We start from the raw sequence: 13,059 nt of genomic DNA, 5'->3' as shown, positions 1-13,059 counted from the left end.
GGCAATAAGTAGTCCGAAAGAGGGCGTCGGGGGCCAGCCGAGGCCGCCACACACTAGGGCCGCGCGGGCCCCTCCTGGGCAGCGCCGGCCTAGTGTGGGGCCCTCGTGCCCCCACCTGGCTTGCCCTTCTGGCTCCGCTAATATTCTGGGAAAATAGGACCTTATGCATAAATTCCGAGGATTTTCCTGAAAGTTGGATTTCTGCACAAAAACGAGACACTGAACAGTTCTGCTGAAAACAGCGTTAGTCCGTGTTAGTTGCATCCAAAATACACAAATTAGAGGCAAAACAATAGCAAAAGTGTTCGGGAAAGTAGATACGTTTTGGACGTATCAAGGGCCAGATCCCCTCCAGTCCTCATTTAATAGTCTCCCTGGTCACCGACAGGTGGGCCCAAGGGAGACGAGGCGACCAGCGCGGGCGCGAGCGGACGGCGCGTGCCATCCGCGGCCACGCAAACCTAGCCCAGATTTGGGCCGGGTTTGCGTCGTCCCGAACGCCGCGGCCGTCCGCTTTTGCGGTGCGTCCCCGCGCTGGGCCGCGTTTTTGTCCGGCTCGACCCAAACGGACGCGCGGGGGCGGTTTGAGTCGCGCGGTTGGAGATGCCCTTATGCTCGCCCCACCCAAAATCCGATCCTTTCCTCTCCGCGCCTCCCAACCGCCTCCCCTTGCTCCCACGCTGCTCTCAGCCTCGCCGCCTCCGCATCCCCATTTGCTCTCAACCGCACCGCCGACCTGGCTTCCACTCCCTGCGCCGCATCCCCACGCGCTCTCAGCCACACGACGACATGGTTTCAGCGCATCCCGCTGTCCCCGGCCGCTCATGCTCGCTGCACCGCGGCGGCTCTCCTCCACTCGCCGGTGAGCCGAGCAACGGCGCCTGTGCTGATCACTTCGATTTGGGCGTCATGTACACCCAGTTGGCCCAAGGAGCACTCAAGTGGCAGGTCGGATCTCCCGCTTCAAAGGCGCCCCCCTCCCCCCAATTCTCTCATCTTAGATGCCTTTTATGTTCCAGTTTTTCAGAGGTTTAGGGCCCTGCAGATTGATATTTGTGGTGGATTCGAGTACTCAAAACTATGCACAAATTGGGTCTGCACCTTTTAGGTGTCAATGCAAGACTGAAAAGAAAATCCACCGTTCACTTCATGGTGATTTCTGCAAACCGTGTACAACTGAATCAATCTCAGTATTGAAACCAATTTTCTTGCTGCATCCGAAGATGAGTCGGTCGGTGGCTGCATATTTCAGACATCCAGTCTAATTGGATGCTACACTTACATGAGCATTACAATGAACCCAGCCTTACAGAAACCATTGCTCTTACTCTGTTTTAGCTGTGAAAATGAGCGTTGGCATGGAAATGACTTGTGATAATTGATGCATCTAAGAGCTATTATGTCGGTAAGCTCAAATGGCTACCTATAGTTTTCTAAATTGTGTGCAAACTTGGAATAATATTTGCGTAGTATGGCACACCTATGGGCATTGTGAAAGCTACAGGTTAGGCATGCTATTTGAAATGAATAGATTGCACCATGTTGTAGGTTTTATTGATTAATAGCTCCAGGTAATATGCGAAACACCATGCTATGGATATTATTTGTAAGATGCTTTCACCCTCTCTCTAATGTACTTGCAGTATGAAATTCCTCACCAATTTGGCTTCAATGTGGGATGAATGTTGTTTGATGATGTTACTGAGAAAGAATATGGTGCATGCTTTGATGCAGTGATGGTCACCATAAAATCCGAAAATAAATGCTGAGCATCTTTAGCAGATCATGGAGTCCTTGACAGTGAAGTACATGAAGCTTGGGACAAAGCCTGACACATTCTATCCCTAACAGGTCGGCAGGTAAATATATCTTTTTTCAACTTTGCGCTCAATATTTGTATCTACTGCGTGTGATTTTTTTTTTGGTTTCATATTCGTGTATCCAGTTCATGCTGATTGCTTCTGCTGATTGCAATATTTGTCGAGCAGTATTGTAAGGTTTATCCCAGGAAAACATTTACCGTATGTGGTGTAGAGAATTTGGTTCCACAGGTATATCAATGTAGCACATATCTTATATTCACTTTTATCGTGGATCTTCTATAATAAGAATGGTGTTGTCTGTATGGAGCTTCAGCTGTTATCTCATACTACTAGAGTGTGCATCGATTCACTTCTGGCTGGAATCTTGTGTGATTGTTGTCCATATATTTTCGTACCTACTATATCTGTGGGGTAGAAGCAGCATCAAACTACCGTAAATGACTGCCCAGCCCTTATACCTGAACTGAATGCGAAAGGTATGAGTAAATCAGTCATTTCCAGATTTGTCTCAGATATTAAAAATCTTATTCTATCGCTTGCTCATTGTGTAGTCTCTAAAAGTGAGCTGTCTTGGAAACAGAGTTGCCCATGAGCTGGCTAGATTAGGTGGATCAGTTCCTCCTGATGTTGAGGAGCTGACTAAGGATGATTGTAACCAAAGCTCGGTTTCGTGATGTAATACGAGCAATAGTTAAACAAAAAGTACTGTGTGCCGACTGACTATCCACTATTGATTCAATTTCCTCCTCAGGCACTGAATGTAATAGTAGTAGGTCAGCTTAGTTCTCGTGGCATGCCAGCATTACTTTTCTTTCGAAATGGGGAGTTACTGAGTGTGTAAAACAAGAAATGACCACGGCTATAAATAAGAGGTACACCCCTCCTTGAATTCTATATATTTATTTTACTTTTGCATGATGCAATGATTTAGTTTTATTGACCAGAATCTTTATCAGAGACTGGATCTCACTTGGGAAGAGCAGAAGGTTTAAGGTCTCCCAAGACTGAGATGATCCATGCTGTAGGTAAGAACTAAGAAGGGTACATCTTAAATTCCATACGTTTATACATTTGCATGACTGATCTGGTTTATTTTCATTTGACAGCAACTTTACCAAAGACTGGATCTTGGAAAGAGCAGAAGGTTAAATACCAACAGGGAACTTCATTTTTAAGTCGTACTGTAGGCATTGTGAAAAGGTGCTTTTGCTCATATCCATGTGATGCCTGAATGCTAGAAGCATTGAGCGTTTGGGAAAATATTTCTTCCAGGGTATATTGGATTTAATCTCTTCTATAGCCTTCGTTAGTTCCAAGTCATCACAAGTTGTTAGTACCTTTGATAAAGGTCTCTCTTCTGGTTGATCGCACTTTTTTTTATTAGCTAACAAAAATAATGACTCTTATAAATGGTTTGAAAATGTATGGTCCTAGCGCTGCGGAACACTACAAGAATTTCATATTGCACCATCACTGCTGACTTTTATTATTCATTTCTCTTTTCCTCGCAATTGTTACTAATTGCCTAGCTTCCCTAGCTTCTTATGCTTCGAAGTTTACTTTGTCTAGCTGTTCGATCGACATTAGTGATTAATTATTTTTATTATAAGCAATGTTTTTATTATTTCATATTTTCTCACTGTTGTAGATTTTTCTGGCCCAATCACTTTCATGCATGGATGACAATTCTCAAAGTTTTTGTTAATTTTATGCATCGGCGTTGTGTTGCTTGGAAGTACAATATTTTATATTGGGCATCTTAGTATTTTCTGGAAAAATCTATCTTATCTATGTAAATGTTGTCTGGAAAAGATAAACAACAGATCATGGGCATGAAACTAAAAAAATAAATTACATACATATAAATTATAGTCTTTGCTCCTAGGTGAAGCCAGTGCACACACATCACGTGAACAACAACAAAAACGGGCGCCGCAAAGCGCGACAGGTCCTTCTAGTACAATACTAAATGTCATAGCTTTCCCTTGTCTCCGATTTTTCGGTGTCCATGTGATTTGCACTTTTTAAGAATGATCTTTTGTGGCGTGTGGTTTGGCCGGCTTGAGTTGCGCTTGGGGACTGGGCCAAGCCGGACCTCACCCGGTTTATTGGGTTGGCTGAAGGGACGTGGGCCTGTTCGTATGAGCTGCCCTTGCAGAGTTGGGACAAGCCGAGCGTCGGCCGACTCATTATGTCTGCTAATGGCCGTCACCCGGCTCATCAGTTCATCTGCATGGGTTTCATCTGGCGACGTGTCCACTGTTCTCGACCTATGTGTCTTCGTGGCGGTCTGCATGGATCGCACGTTCACGCGTTGTCTCCTTTGTGCTCCTTTGTGCTACGTGTTGGGTTGCGTCTCGCCATATTTTGTATGTGCATGCTTTAGTTGTTGCATAGGGCTCTTTCCTTCTTCCTTGCTAGTCTCTTCTTGATCGCTCGGTCCTCTTCTTCATCATCTTCCTTTCTCATGCCGGCGGTCGGCGGGTTTGGCCATAGCTGTCGCGCGGCAGGTGTCCTTTGGGGGGGGGGGGGGGGTCGCAGTTTCTGCGGTGCTCGTGGCCGTGGCTGCTCCGGTAGTGGTGCTACTTCATGTGTCACGCCAATCTAGGCTTCGCCGTTGTTTGGTTTATCCGAGGCGCGTGTCTCTTTTCTGCTTGTTCATGCTGCCGTTTCTTCCCCAGTTTTGTTCTTGTATGCTGTTGTTTGGGCATTTTTTTCGTTACTTTCATGTTGCTGTCTATGATGTGTTTTCTTACTTTCCTCTCTTTGCGCTGATTTTTTAGGTTTTTGTTGCATGTGTTGCCGGTTGTTGGTCCTTTCTTTTTCCTGATTTCTTGGTGTTTGCTCTCACAGGGTTGCATGTTGCCGATGGGCCGGTCCAAGGGAGCGCGTTCGTACGGGTAGCCATGTTCAACATCGGGTTTGAATTCCATTCATAGTTTGAGGCTTTCTAGAGTCCTTTCCGTATCTTTCTAAGCTTCAAACAACCTTGAATTTCAGGGTACTCACTCCGTCCATATTTGCATGGCATTTTTGTTTTGTGTGCTCTAACTTTGACCAAGATACAATAGAATTATGTCATAAAAAATTATACCCTTAGATACTTTTCGAGTACAAATTCAATGGCACAATTTTTTATAGCACATAATCCATGTTTATTGGTCAAATTGGTATCAAACTTAACGGCAGAATACGCACCCCATGTAAATGTGGATGGAGGGAGCATCTAATTTCGATGTTGGCTCCGCAATTTTTCCTTTAATTGCATATGGTCGCTACTGACATGTTTTTGGTTTCAGTTTGTTTGTGCAATAATAAGCTGAATCTCAAATTTGTGCTACTTTTCTGTAACCAACATGCAGAATGTTTCACTTGCCAAATAAAGAATTATTTTAAGAAATAAATACTAAGTGTAGAAAATGATAAGCAGTTCCATATATCTTTACCAAATGAATATACTCGGTATCCTTTATATATTAACAAAAACTTTCATGCCCAGCCATCGCTTGGATGCGATGCGGACTTAGGTAGAAAGAGTGAAACATCAGAATAAGTAAAGTGGCATGCTTAAAAGGTGTAAAGGCAGCTGCCATCGTCGCTCCTCGCAGTTGGGTCGAAGTTCTTGGCTTCCCGGTCGGTACAACCTTCCGGCACAGGCAAAGTTCCTTGTTGTGCTCCTTTACCTGAAATTTAATTGTTTCGAAAGATCTGATGAGAAGGATGAGCTTTGATATGCCGGAAGAACAGGTAAGAATTATAGTCAATCACGTTTGTTTATATATGTTTCAGTCCCTTTAGTTCTGGAAGTAAGCAAGTGATAAGTAAATGTAAAGTAGGTGCTGAAAATATAAGAAGGATTGTACGTAGTTCACCTCCTCCTATGCAGCTAGAGATGGTGGGTGTATGAAGAGTGTTCTAACCGTAGAAGGAACCAGTCTTCATGGCATCCTGGTTAGCATCACCCAGAGCTGCCTGGCTCATGTAAGTGTCAGCAAGCTGCACACGCTTGACATTGTCCTGCTCCTGGACAAGCATGTGGCCGTACTCCAGCAACTTCTCAACTGTCATCTTTGGCTGCTCGAAGGTGACGGGTCCGTCCCGTGAGTTCACTAGCCTCTTGCCGATGTTCTCAATTCCGGTGGAGGAGACCCACTTGCGGACCTCGTCATCATACACCCGAGCACGCAGAGCACCGAAAAAGTCTGTGCAGGATGGATCAATGTTAATTTGGAACTTAATTGCCTTGATGTATTGCTATCTCTGGAGTGCAGTTACTGGGTACGTACCGATGGATTGGCCTGGGAAGGTGTCAACGATCTTGACGACGGACTCGTCGCTGACGTTGTCAGTTTGGAAGATACCCTTGCAGACACCGATCCGGTCCTCGCGGGTGGGAGCCCAGTAGAACTTCTCCATACGACCGTCACGGATGAGGGGCGCGTACAAGGTGGAGAAATCGTTACCCGTGACGATAATGGGAACACGGGGGTTCTCCTCCTTGTTGTACATTCCTGGGAGCTGCACGTTGGTGGGTGCATCCGCAATGTTCATGAGGGTGGCGTTCACCATCTGGTTGTTGACGGTGTACTGGGTGGTTCCACCCATCCGACCCGCACCGGCGTCGAGATCGTTGATGAAGAGGCAGCACATCTTACCCTTCTTGATCATGTCTGCAGCCTCACGGTACCGCTGCCTGATGAGCTTGGCTGGCTCTCCGGCGTTGCCACTCTCCAACTCTCCGGCACTCATCATGATTGGGCTGTGGCAATCACACACCATCGGATTGTCAGTAATTTGGCTGCAGGACATATATATCTCTGTCTGGTAATTGATGAAAGTAACTTCTTACTTGATGCCCATCTTGGCGAAGACAAGCTCACACTGGAAGGATTTTCCTTGACCCTTGCCTCCCCAGATACCCAAGATGAGTGGGATCTGAATTTCGATTTAGCGCCCAAATTACGGCCAGTTTCAGAACCAGATTGATTTTATGATTGCTAATCTGTAATTTGGGACAAAAGGCAAATGGAATAGCCACCAATCATGTTTTTCTGATACATACCTTGATGTTGGGCAGGGTCATGAAGTTCTTGGAGAGGTGGACAACGAGCTTGTCCATGAAAGCCGGGGCGATGTAGAAGCCTCCCATGGTGTTGTCGAAGTCGTACTTCTTCAGGCCCTGGCTGAGGTACTCGTAGGAGCTGAGGACGGCCTCGTGGGTGCCGTCACCCATGGGAGCCTGGAAGAGGGAGTCCACGATACCCTTCCCCCTGGTGATGTCCTGCTGGTCATCGGAGATGTCGTAGGCGAGGCCTCTCCACTTGTCCTGGTCGGTCTGCTTTCCCTCGTCGAGGTCCTTGGCCATGACTGTGAACCTGTTGGCCTTGAAGCTCTTTCCATTGTAGTTCACTGCCGAGGTCACCTGCTTCTTGAGCTTCTTCCCAAGGAAGCTGGTCGGCGTAGACACCTGTATACATTACATCTACACACATGAGACGCCATTGCAGACAAGATAATAGCTAAGCAAGAGACGCGATCAGTCGAAGCGTCGTACGCACCGGAGCTCCGACGGTGGAGGAGAAGGAAGCAGCCATCTCTTGGTCGACCTTAGAGTAGCAACAGTGGACGAAGCTTTGCAGGTGATCAGTAACGACTGCTGCTGCTGCTCAAAGTATGGAGGTCGAGCTATGAGATTCCTTAAATACACGTGGATTGGCGTATTGCTGCTGTGCGAGCTTGGAGGAGGAGGCGGCATACACACACCCGTGCTTGTGGATCAGCTTCCCGATCCCCCACAGGCCACACGCTGGAGATTGGGTTCTAAGCATCTTGGCCGGCCGATTGGATGACTTGGACCGTGAAGACCAAACGCTGCAGCTGGAGGTACATTTCCTGGCCATAAATCCCATGGTCTTCCCATAGCCACAGAATCTAACCCTCTCTGATCAAATCCTCTCTTGGTTCCGTGCCTTTCATTTATTTATTTTTCACCCGATGTTGGTGTATAGCTTCTAGCTTGTTTCATGAGCCAAGCTTTATCTTTGCATAACCACACAAAAATTAAAAGCCCGCAGTTGCTTGTTGGATGAGGCACCCAGGATTGTACTCTAGTTCAAGTACCACAAATATGTTGCTACCATATATATTTTGGTTTGTTGATAACCATCAAGCTAGGGATGTCATCTGGTACCACACAAATTAAGTCCTTTTGACATCAAGCACATGGGTTTTTGTACTTTTATGTACTCCCATGAAATTGCCTCGTCGGTAAATAAAACATCAACTATGGTAAGAGATAAGGTAGTCATGAAATTTATAAATGCAATTGGTGGTGCCTAGCTTAAGTTCCCTGGAGTTATCATTGTTTCTGTCAATCTATTACAACAGAGCATGCATCACTGGTCCTTTTTCACGAATGCTAGCTGTTTGCCTCGCACGATCTTCTCCAATGCACCACCCTTCTAGGGTTAATGTCCTTGGTAATTAACTTAATGCTGAATTGAAGAATCCATATCCCTATAATGGTGAAATAGATGTCATATCATGACCCCCACAGTACCTAATCAAGAAGCTTCAAAGGATTTCCAGATATCTGATAATCTTCCGACAAATGCTAGGTAGGGTATTGGGGCCAGTTTACTCGACTTGATTAGCACAAGTCCTGTTGATTTTTCCTCATGGCGAATTAATAGGGCGTGAATGCATCCATATGTATACAGAGACATGTGCATCGTGTACCCCATAAGAAGACGAGCCCATACCTTTGCATGCGTCAAGCTGGTGAAATGATTAAGTGGAAAACGAGTAATTGAAGTACACAACATATACAATTTGATTTTGTTTCGGACTTACAATTCGGTTACCTGTGCGGCGATGAATCAAAAAGTTTGAGTGGCTTGGAATGAATGGATCCAATCCAAAATAGTCCAACATATATATATAGTGGATACGTCTTAGTGAAGATGGGATTCATTCAAGTGGCCTTGCCGTAGAAGGTGCCCGTCTTCATGGCGTCGTCGTTGGCGCTGCCGAGTGCCGCCTCGTTGAGGTACTTGTCGGCGAGCTGCACGCGCTTGACGTTGTCCTGCTCCTGGACCAGCATGTGCCCGTACTCCATGAGCTTCTCGATCGTCATCTTCGGCTGCTCGAACGTCGGCGGCCCCTCGCGCGAGTTGACGAGACGTTTGGGGATGTTCTCGACACCGATCTCGCTGACCCACTTGCGCACTTCGTCGTCGTAGACCCGCGCCCGTAGCGCGCCGAAGAAGTCGATGGACTGCCCTGGGAAGGTGTCGACGAGCTTGACGACGGCCTCGTCGGGGACGTTGTCGGTGCGGAAGATGCCCTTGCAGACGCCGATGCGGTCCTCCCGTGTGGGCGCCCAGTAGAACTTCTCCATGCGACCGTCACGGATCAGTGGTGCGTATAGCGTGGAGAAGTCGTTGCCGGTGACGATGATGGGAACACGTGGGTTCTCCTCCTTGTTGTACATCCCGGGCAGCTGCACGTTGGTGGGTGCATCCGCAATGTTCATGAGGGTGGCGTTCACCATCTGGTTGTTGACGGTGTACTGGGTGGTTCCACCCATCCGACCCGCACCGGCGTCGAGGTCGTTGATGAAGAGGCAGCACATTTTACCCTTCTTGATCATGTCTGCAGCCTCACGGTACCGCTGCCTGATGAGCTTGGCTGGCTCTCCGGCGTTGCCACTCTCCAACTCTCCGGCACTCATCATGATTGGGTTGATGCCCATCTTGGCGAAGACAAGCTCACACTGGAAGGATTTTCCTTGACCCTTGCCTCCCCAGATACCCAAGATGAGTGGGATCTTGATGTTGGGCAGGGTCATGAAGTTCTTGGCGAGGTGGACCACGAGCTTGTCCATGAACGCAGGGGCGATGTAGAGGCCGTCCATGGTGTTGTCGAAGTCGTACTTCCGTAGGCCCTGGCTGATGTACTCGTAAGAGCTGAGCACCGCCTCGTGGGTGCCGTCGCCCATGGGCGCCTGGAACAGAGAGTCCACGATACCTTTCCCCCTGGTAATGTCCTGCTGGTCGTCGGAGGTGTCGTAGTAAAGGCCCTTCCACCTGTCCTGGTCCGTCTGTTTCCCCTCGTCGAGCTCCTTGGCCGCCATGACCCTGACCACCCTGCTGTTGATCTTGTTGCCGCCATGGTAGTTCACTGCAGCCTGCTTCTTCACCTTCTTCCCAAGGAAGCTGGTCGGTGTCGACGCCTGCACATTTGTCAGACAGTAGTCAGGCCCAGAATCAGAATTGAGTGTATGTTAGTTCGGTAACAACCGTCAGGTACGAATGCACACGTTTGAGTTGACTGTTTTTCATTTGGCCGAACTGCTCTGTCCATCAGATCAGTTTCTCAAACAAGTTGTTCGATCGCTGACCATTTAGAGATGTCTTAAATCGAAATTTAATTGTCAATATTGTTCAAATTATCTAGAATGGAAACTTCGAAAATCATATGCATACAGTTGTCTTGAGATGTACTTTTGAAATGTTATAACTTTATTAGTTTGTGTACCTCTAGGAAGATATATAAATTTAGTCAAGAGGCGAAATTTACCAAGTCTGAGTTTATATATAGGCATAAATATATAGGCATCTACAACATTTATTGAATAAATACAATATGAACACATTTTAACATGGATCTGTTGATATTAATTTTGATGTTTTAGATTTTTTATTAAGTAGGTCAACCTTAGAAAACATTGACTTTGACTAACTTTATGTGTATGATTAACCAATTTTTAAATATGGTTGGATGCAACTTGTCTAGCCTCTTCCATCCCCCTGTCCCTCTCTTTGACCTAAATCCGACTTCTACTATCGCTCTTCCATCCCGCGCGGGGCAAAAGGGGGTGGGGGCGAGATTTTACCAGGGTTCTAAGTCCTGCTGCACAATTTTTATTGTCCCAAAGAGTGTCCCACCCCCTCCCCCGCTTAAGTCTTGCTCTGGGTCTGCACCTGCGCCCCACCCCCCTCGGGCCCTCCCAAGCTTCTATGAAGCATTCGGCCTAATCATCCACCATATTCCCTTGTTGCCGCCCTCCCCGCCTTAGCATTGTTGTTTGCATTGCAATGCTTCCGCTGCGACTCGACGAAAGCAAGAGCCCCTGAAGGAAATCTCCCCGCTACCTCACATTATCCCTCCTCATCTTTGGTGTGCTAAATAGCACCACCTTGCAACAACCACTCTAACCACTACAGGAAAACAGGGAGCAGCCGCGGCCAAGACCTATGTCGACGACGAAATGTCAGGACTGTCGACGTAGTCTTCAGACGCCTACGGCAACAAAATGGCCGTCGGCGCCCACTAACTATCGACATAACTTGAGGTACGCCGACGGCCACCGTCAACATAGCTTGGCTGTTTGCACAGTTTGAGGTATGCTGGCGGTGCTTGGCCATCGGCATAAGCCGTCGGCGTATCACCCTTCTGCTGTAGTGAACGTTGGCCTCATGGCAACTCTTGACCTTCATGGTCGTGCCATGACCATTTCCTCCCCACGGCTAGTACCTCTAGCACATAGCAGTACAATCACTTTGATCTCCCTTCAGACCCGCGAAGGTGACATTGTTGGACTCGACATGTATGACAACTCACCGTCTCCAATCAAGATGACATATTGACGAGTTAGATATTGGACCGCACAAAATAAAACAAGTATGCATACAGAAGTCCGTATCTCATTCAGAGAATACACCGAAATCAGCGATCAATGTAACACAAGTATTGTTAGCAAAGTTGACGAGTATAGCTAGCAACATGCATGAAGAGGTGTGTAGGCTATGTACACGTACCGGCCGGGCTCCAACGGTGGATGAGAAAGCAGCAGCCATCGTAGTGTCGATCGTTTTCTTCCCGCTTCTGACGAAGCTTAATTAGTTCCTAATTAAAATTTTGTGAAGACACGCGCGTGCAGTGGTGTGTGCAAGCTCAGCTCGATCAGCTCAGGTGTACAACGCACCAGCAGATGCTGCTCGATTGAGATGAATGGATAAGGGATGCGATTGCAAGTACAGATGCTGATGCAGCTTGGCTATGGCGCATTATATAGGTGCGCAACACAGACGACCATGGACTAACTTCCAACACCACTCGAGTGTGCCCGACTATTCCAGAGCGTCCTCGCGTAATCACGCGATCAAGCTAACCAAACTGAGATTAGGCTCTTGTTAGTTCTGCTGAGCTCCATCGGCTGCGTAAGTAGTGCATCCCAAGTGAAATGGCGATGAGATGCTGCTAATTCTGTGGATGAGGTTCGACATCTCCCAGGAGCCACACGCTGAGGATTGGCTTCCTCTCTACTTGGGTTCTTCTCAGCCTCTCGATTGGTGCATCCAACGGCCCAGAAGCGATCTAAGCTGCCTGCCTTCCGTTCCTTGTCGGATGCCCAGAGCATGCACTAATTACCAAAGAAAGGTTCCTTATCTGCATGCGTCGCCGCAGCAACGCTGATGTGTTCATCCTTCACCATAAAAAATCCATCTCCTTCCTTTCAATTTCTTTTGTGTTTGCATGAAGCATCCAGACTAGTTTTTTTTTTTTTTTGCATGAAGCATCCAGACTAGTTTGCAACACCACAAAGTGTTAATCTGCCACCCCGGCAAGCGGGGCTGTGTTGCTATCAGGAAGCTTCATGAACGAGCTCTTTTGTTTTATATATCTATATCTACTATAGGTTGCGCATCACCACTAAAAGTAAATTCGATCGTCAACTCTCCTATTATTCCATATTTTTTCTCTTTATTTCCAGGCTAATTTTATTTCTCCACCTTGAAGTTATTATGTTAGAATGGAAGCTGATCCACCTCGGTGCCGTCGGTGATGATCTTGGACTCAGACCGCAGGCTTTTTCGCCGATATTGGAGCATCCTATATAATTATTTTTCCAAAATGTGTATCTTATGGGGTGAATACTAGACTTGAACAAACTCTTCCAGATCACAAATCCACACCATGAAGCATAGGGTTTTCCACGAACCGAGAGTAACAAGTATCTTGTTCAACTAGTGGCACTCACTTTTTTACCTAATAGGATTGCAAGTCTAAATCTTCTCTTTTTCCCCAACAAGGATTTGAGTTCGACGGGAGGGATTCAGAGATATCTAAACTTAGTGGAACTCAACAATGGAGGACGAACACCCCCCTCCCCGCACCCTCCGCCCCACAAAAACACACACACACACATCCTAGGAGTATAGGCATTATGCTT

At 47.0% G+C, this 13,059-nt stretch overlaps 2 protein-coding genes and 1 long non-coding RNA gene across 9 annotated transcripts; 1 reads left to right on the top strand and 2 right to left on the bottom strand.

Moving 5' to 3' along the window:
* Nucleotides 1-827: 827 nt before the first annotated feature.
* Nucleotides 828-2,979, top strand: LOC124699160. 6 transcript variants are annotated; one of them, XR_007001297.1, is made up of 4 exons: nucleotides 828-948; nucleotides 1,020-2,695; nucleotides 2,780-2,848; nucleotides 2,930-2,979. It is a non-coding gene; the product is annotated as an uncharacterized LOC124699160 (long non-coding RNA). The 6 variants fall into 6 exon arrangements; XR_007001299.1 differs by having other exon boundaries at nucleotides 828-1,231; nucleotides 1,339-2,695; XR_007001298.1 differs by having other exon boundaries at nucleotides 828-2,051; nucleotides 2,137-2,695.
* A 2,285-nt stretch (nucleotides 2,980-5,264) lies between these two features.
* Nucleotides 5,265-7,515, bottom strand: LOC124703175 (ribulose bisphosphate carboxylase/oxygenase activase A, chloroplastic). 2 transcript variants are annotated; one of them, XM_047235398.1, is made up of 6 exons: nucleotides 7,382-7,515; nucleotides 6,886-7,290; nucleotides 6,673-6,758; nucleotides 6,110-6,582; nucleotides 5,744-6,025; nucleotides 5,265-5,506 (listed from the first exon to the last, which is right to left on the bottom strand). In XM_047235398.1, the coding sequence occupies exons 1-6, from the start codon at nucleotides 7,415-7,417 to the stop codon at nucleotides 5,391-5,393; spliced, it is 1,398 nt and encodes a 465-aa protein (XP_047091354.1). In that variant the 5' UTR covers nucleotides 7,418-7,515; the 3' UTR covers nucleotides 5,265-5,390. The 2 variants fall into 2 exon arrangements, with proteins under 2 accessions (XP_047091354.1, XP_047091355.1); XM_047235399.1 differs by having other exon boundaries at nucleotides 5,354-5,506; nucleotides 5,696-6,025.
* A 1,097-nt stretch (nucleotides 7,516-8,612) lies between these two features.
* LOC124703174 (ribulose bisphosphate carboxylase/oxygenase activase B, chloroplastic) lies at nucleotides 8,613-11,800 on the bottom strand. The gene is made up of 2 exons (XM_047235397.1): nucleotides 11,645-11,800; nucleotides 8,613-10,056 (listed from the first exon to the last, which is right to left on the bottom strand). The coding sequence occupies exons 1-2, from the start codon at nucleotides 11,681-11,683 to the stop codon at nucleotides 8,797-8,799; spliced, it is 1,299 nt and encodes a 432-aa protein (XP_047091353.1). The 5' UTR covers nucleotides 11,684-11,800; the 3' UTR covers nucleotides 8,613-8,796.
* Between the last annotated feature and the right edge of the window lie 1,259 nt (nucleotides 11,801-13,059).

This window comes from Lolium rigidum, chromosome 3, assembly GCF_022539505.1.
Source record: "Lolium rigidum isolate FL_2022 chromosome 3, APGP_CSIRO_Lrig_0.1, whole genome shotgun sequence".
Classification (NCBI taxonomy): Eukaryota; Viridiplantae; Streptophyta; class Magnoliopsida; order Poales; family Poaceae; genus Lolium; species Lolium rigidum.
The sequence above is the reverse complement of the archived record's forward strand: the minus strand, read 5'-3'. Positions and strand labels throughout refer to the sequence as shown.

What these genes read in the sequence shown, in the direction of transcription:
- LOC124703175 (XM_047235398.1), bottom strand. Translation starts at nt 7,417, where the DNA reads ATGGCTGCTTCCTTCTCCTCCACCGTCGGAGCTCCG. An exon ending in CCTCCACCGTCGGAGCTCCG is followed by an intron (nt 7,291 to 7,381) that starts GTGCGTACGACG and finishes TAATGTATACAG; the next exon opens with GTGTCTACGCCGACCAGCTT. An exon ending in TGACCCTGCCCAACATCAAG is followed by an intron (nt 6,759 to 6,885) that starts GTATGTATCAGA and finishes ATCGAAATTCAG; the next exon opens with ATCCCACTCATCTTGGGTAT.
- LOC124703174 (XM_047235397.1), bottom strand. Translation starts at nt 11,683, where the DNA reads ATGGCTGCTGCTTTCTCATCCACCGTTGGAGCCCGGCCG. An exon ending in CCACCGTTGGAGCCCGGCCG is followed by an intron (nt 10,057 to 11,644) that starts GTACGTGTACAT and finishes ACAAATGTGCAG; the next exon opens with GCGTCGACACCGACCAGCTT.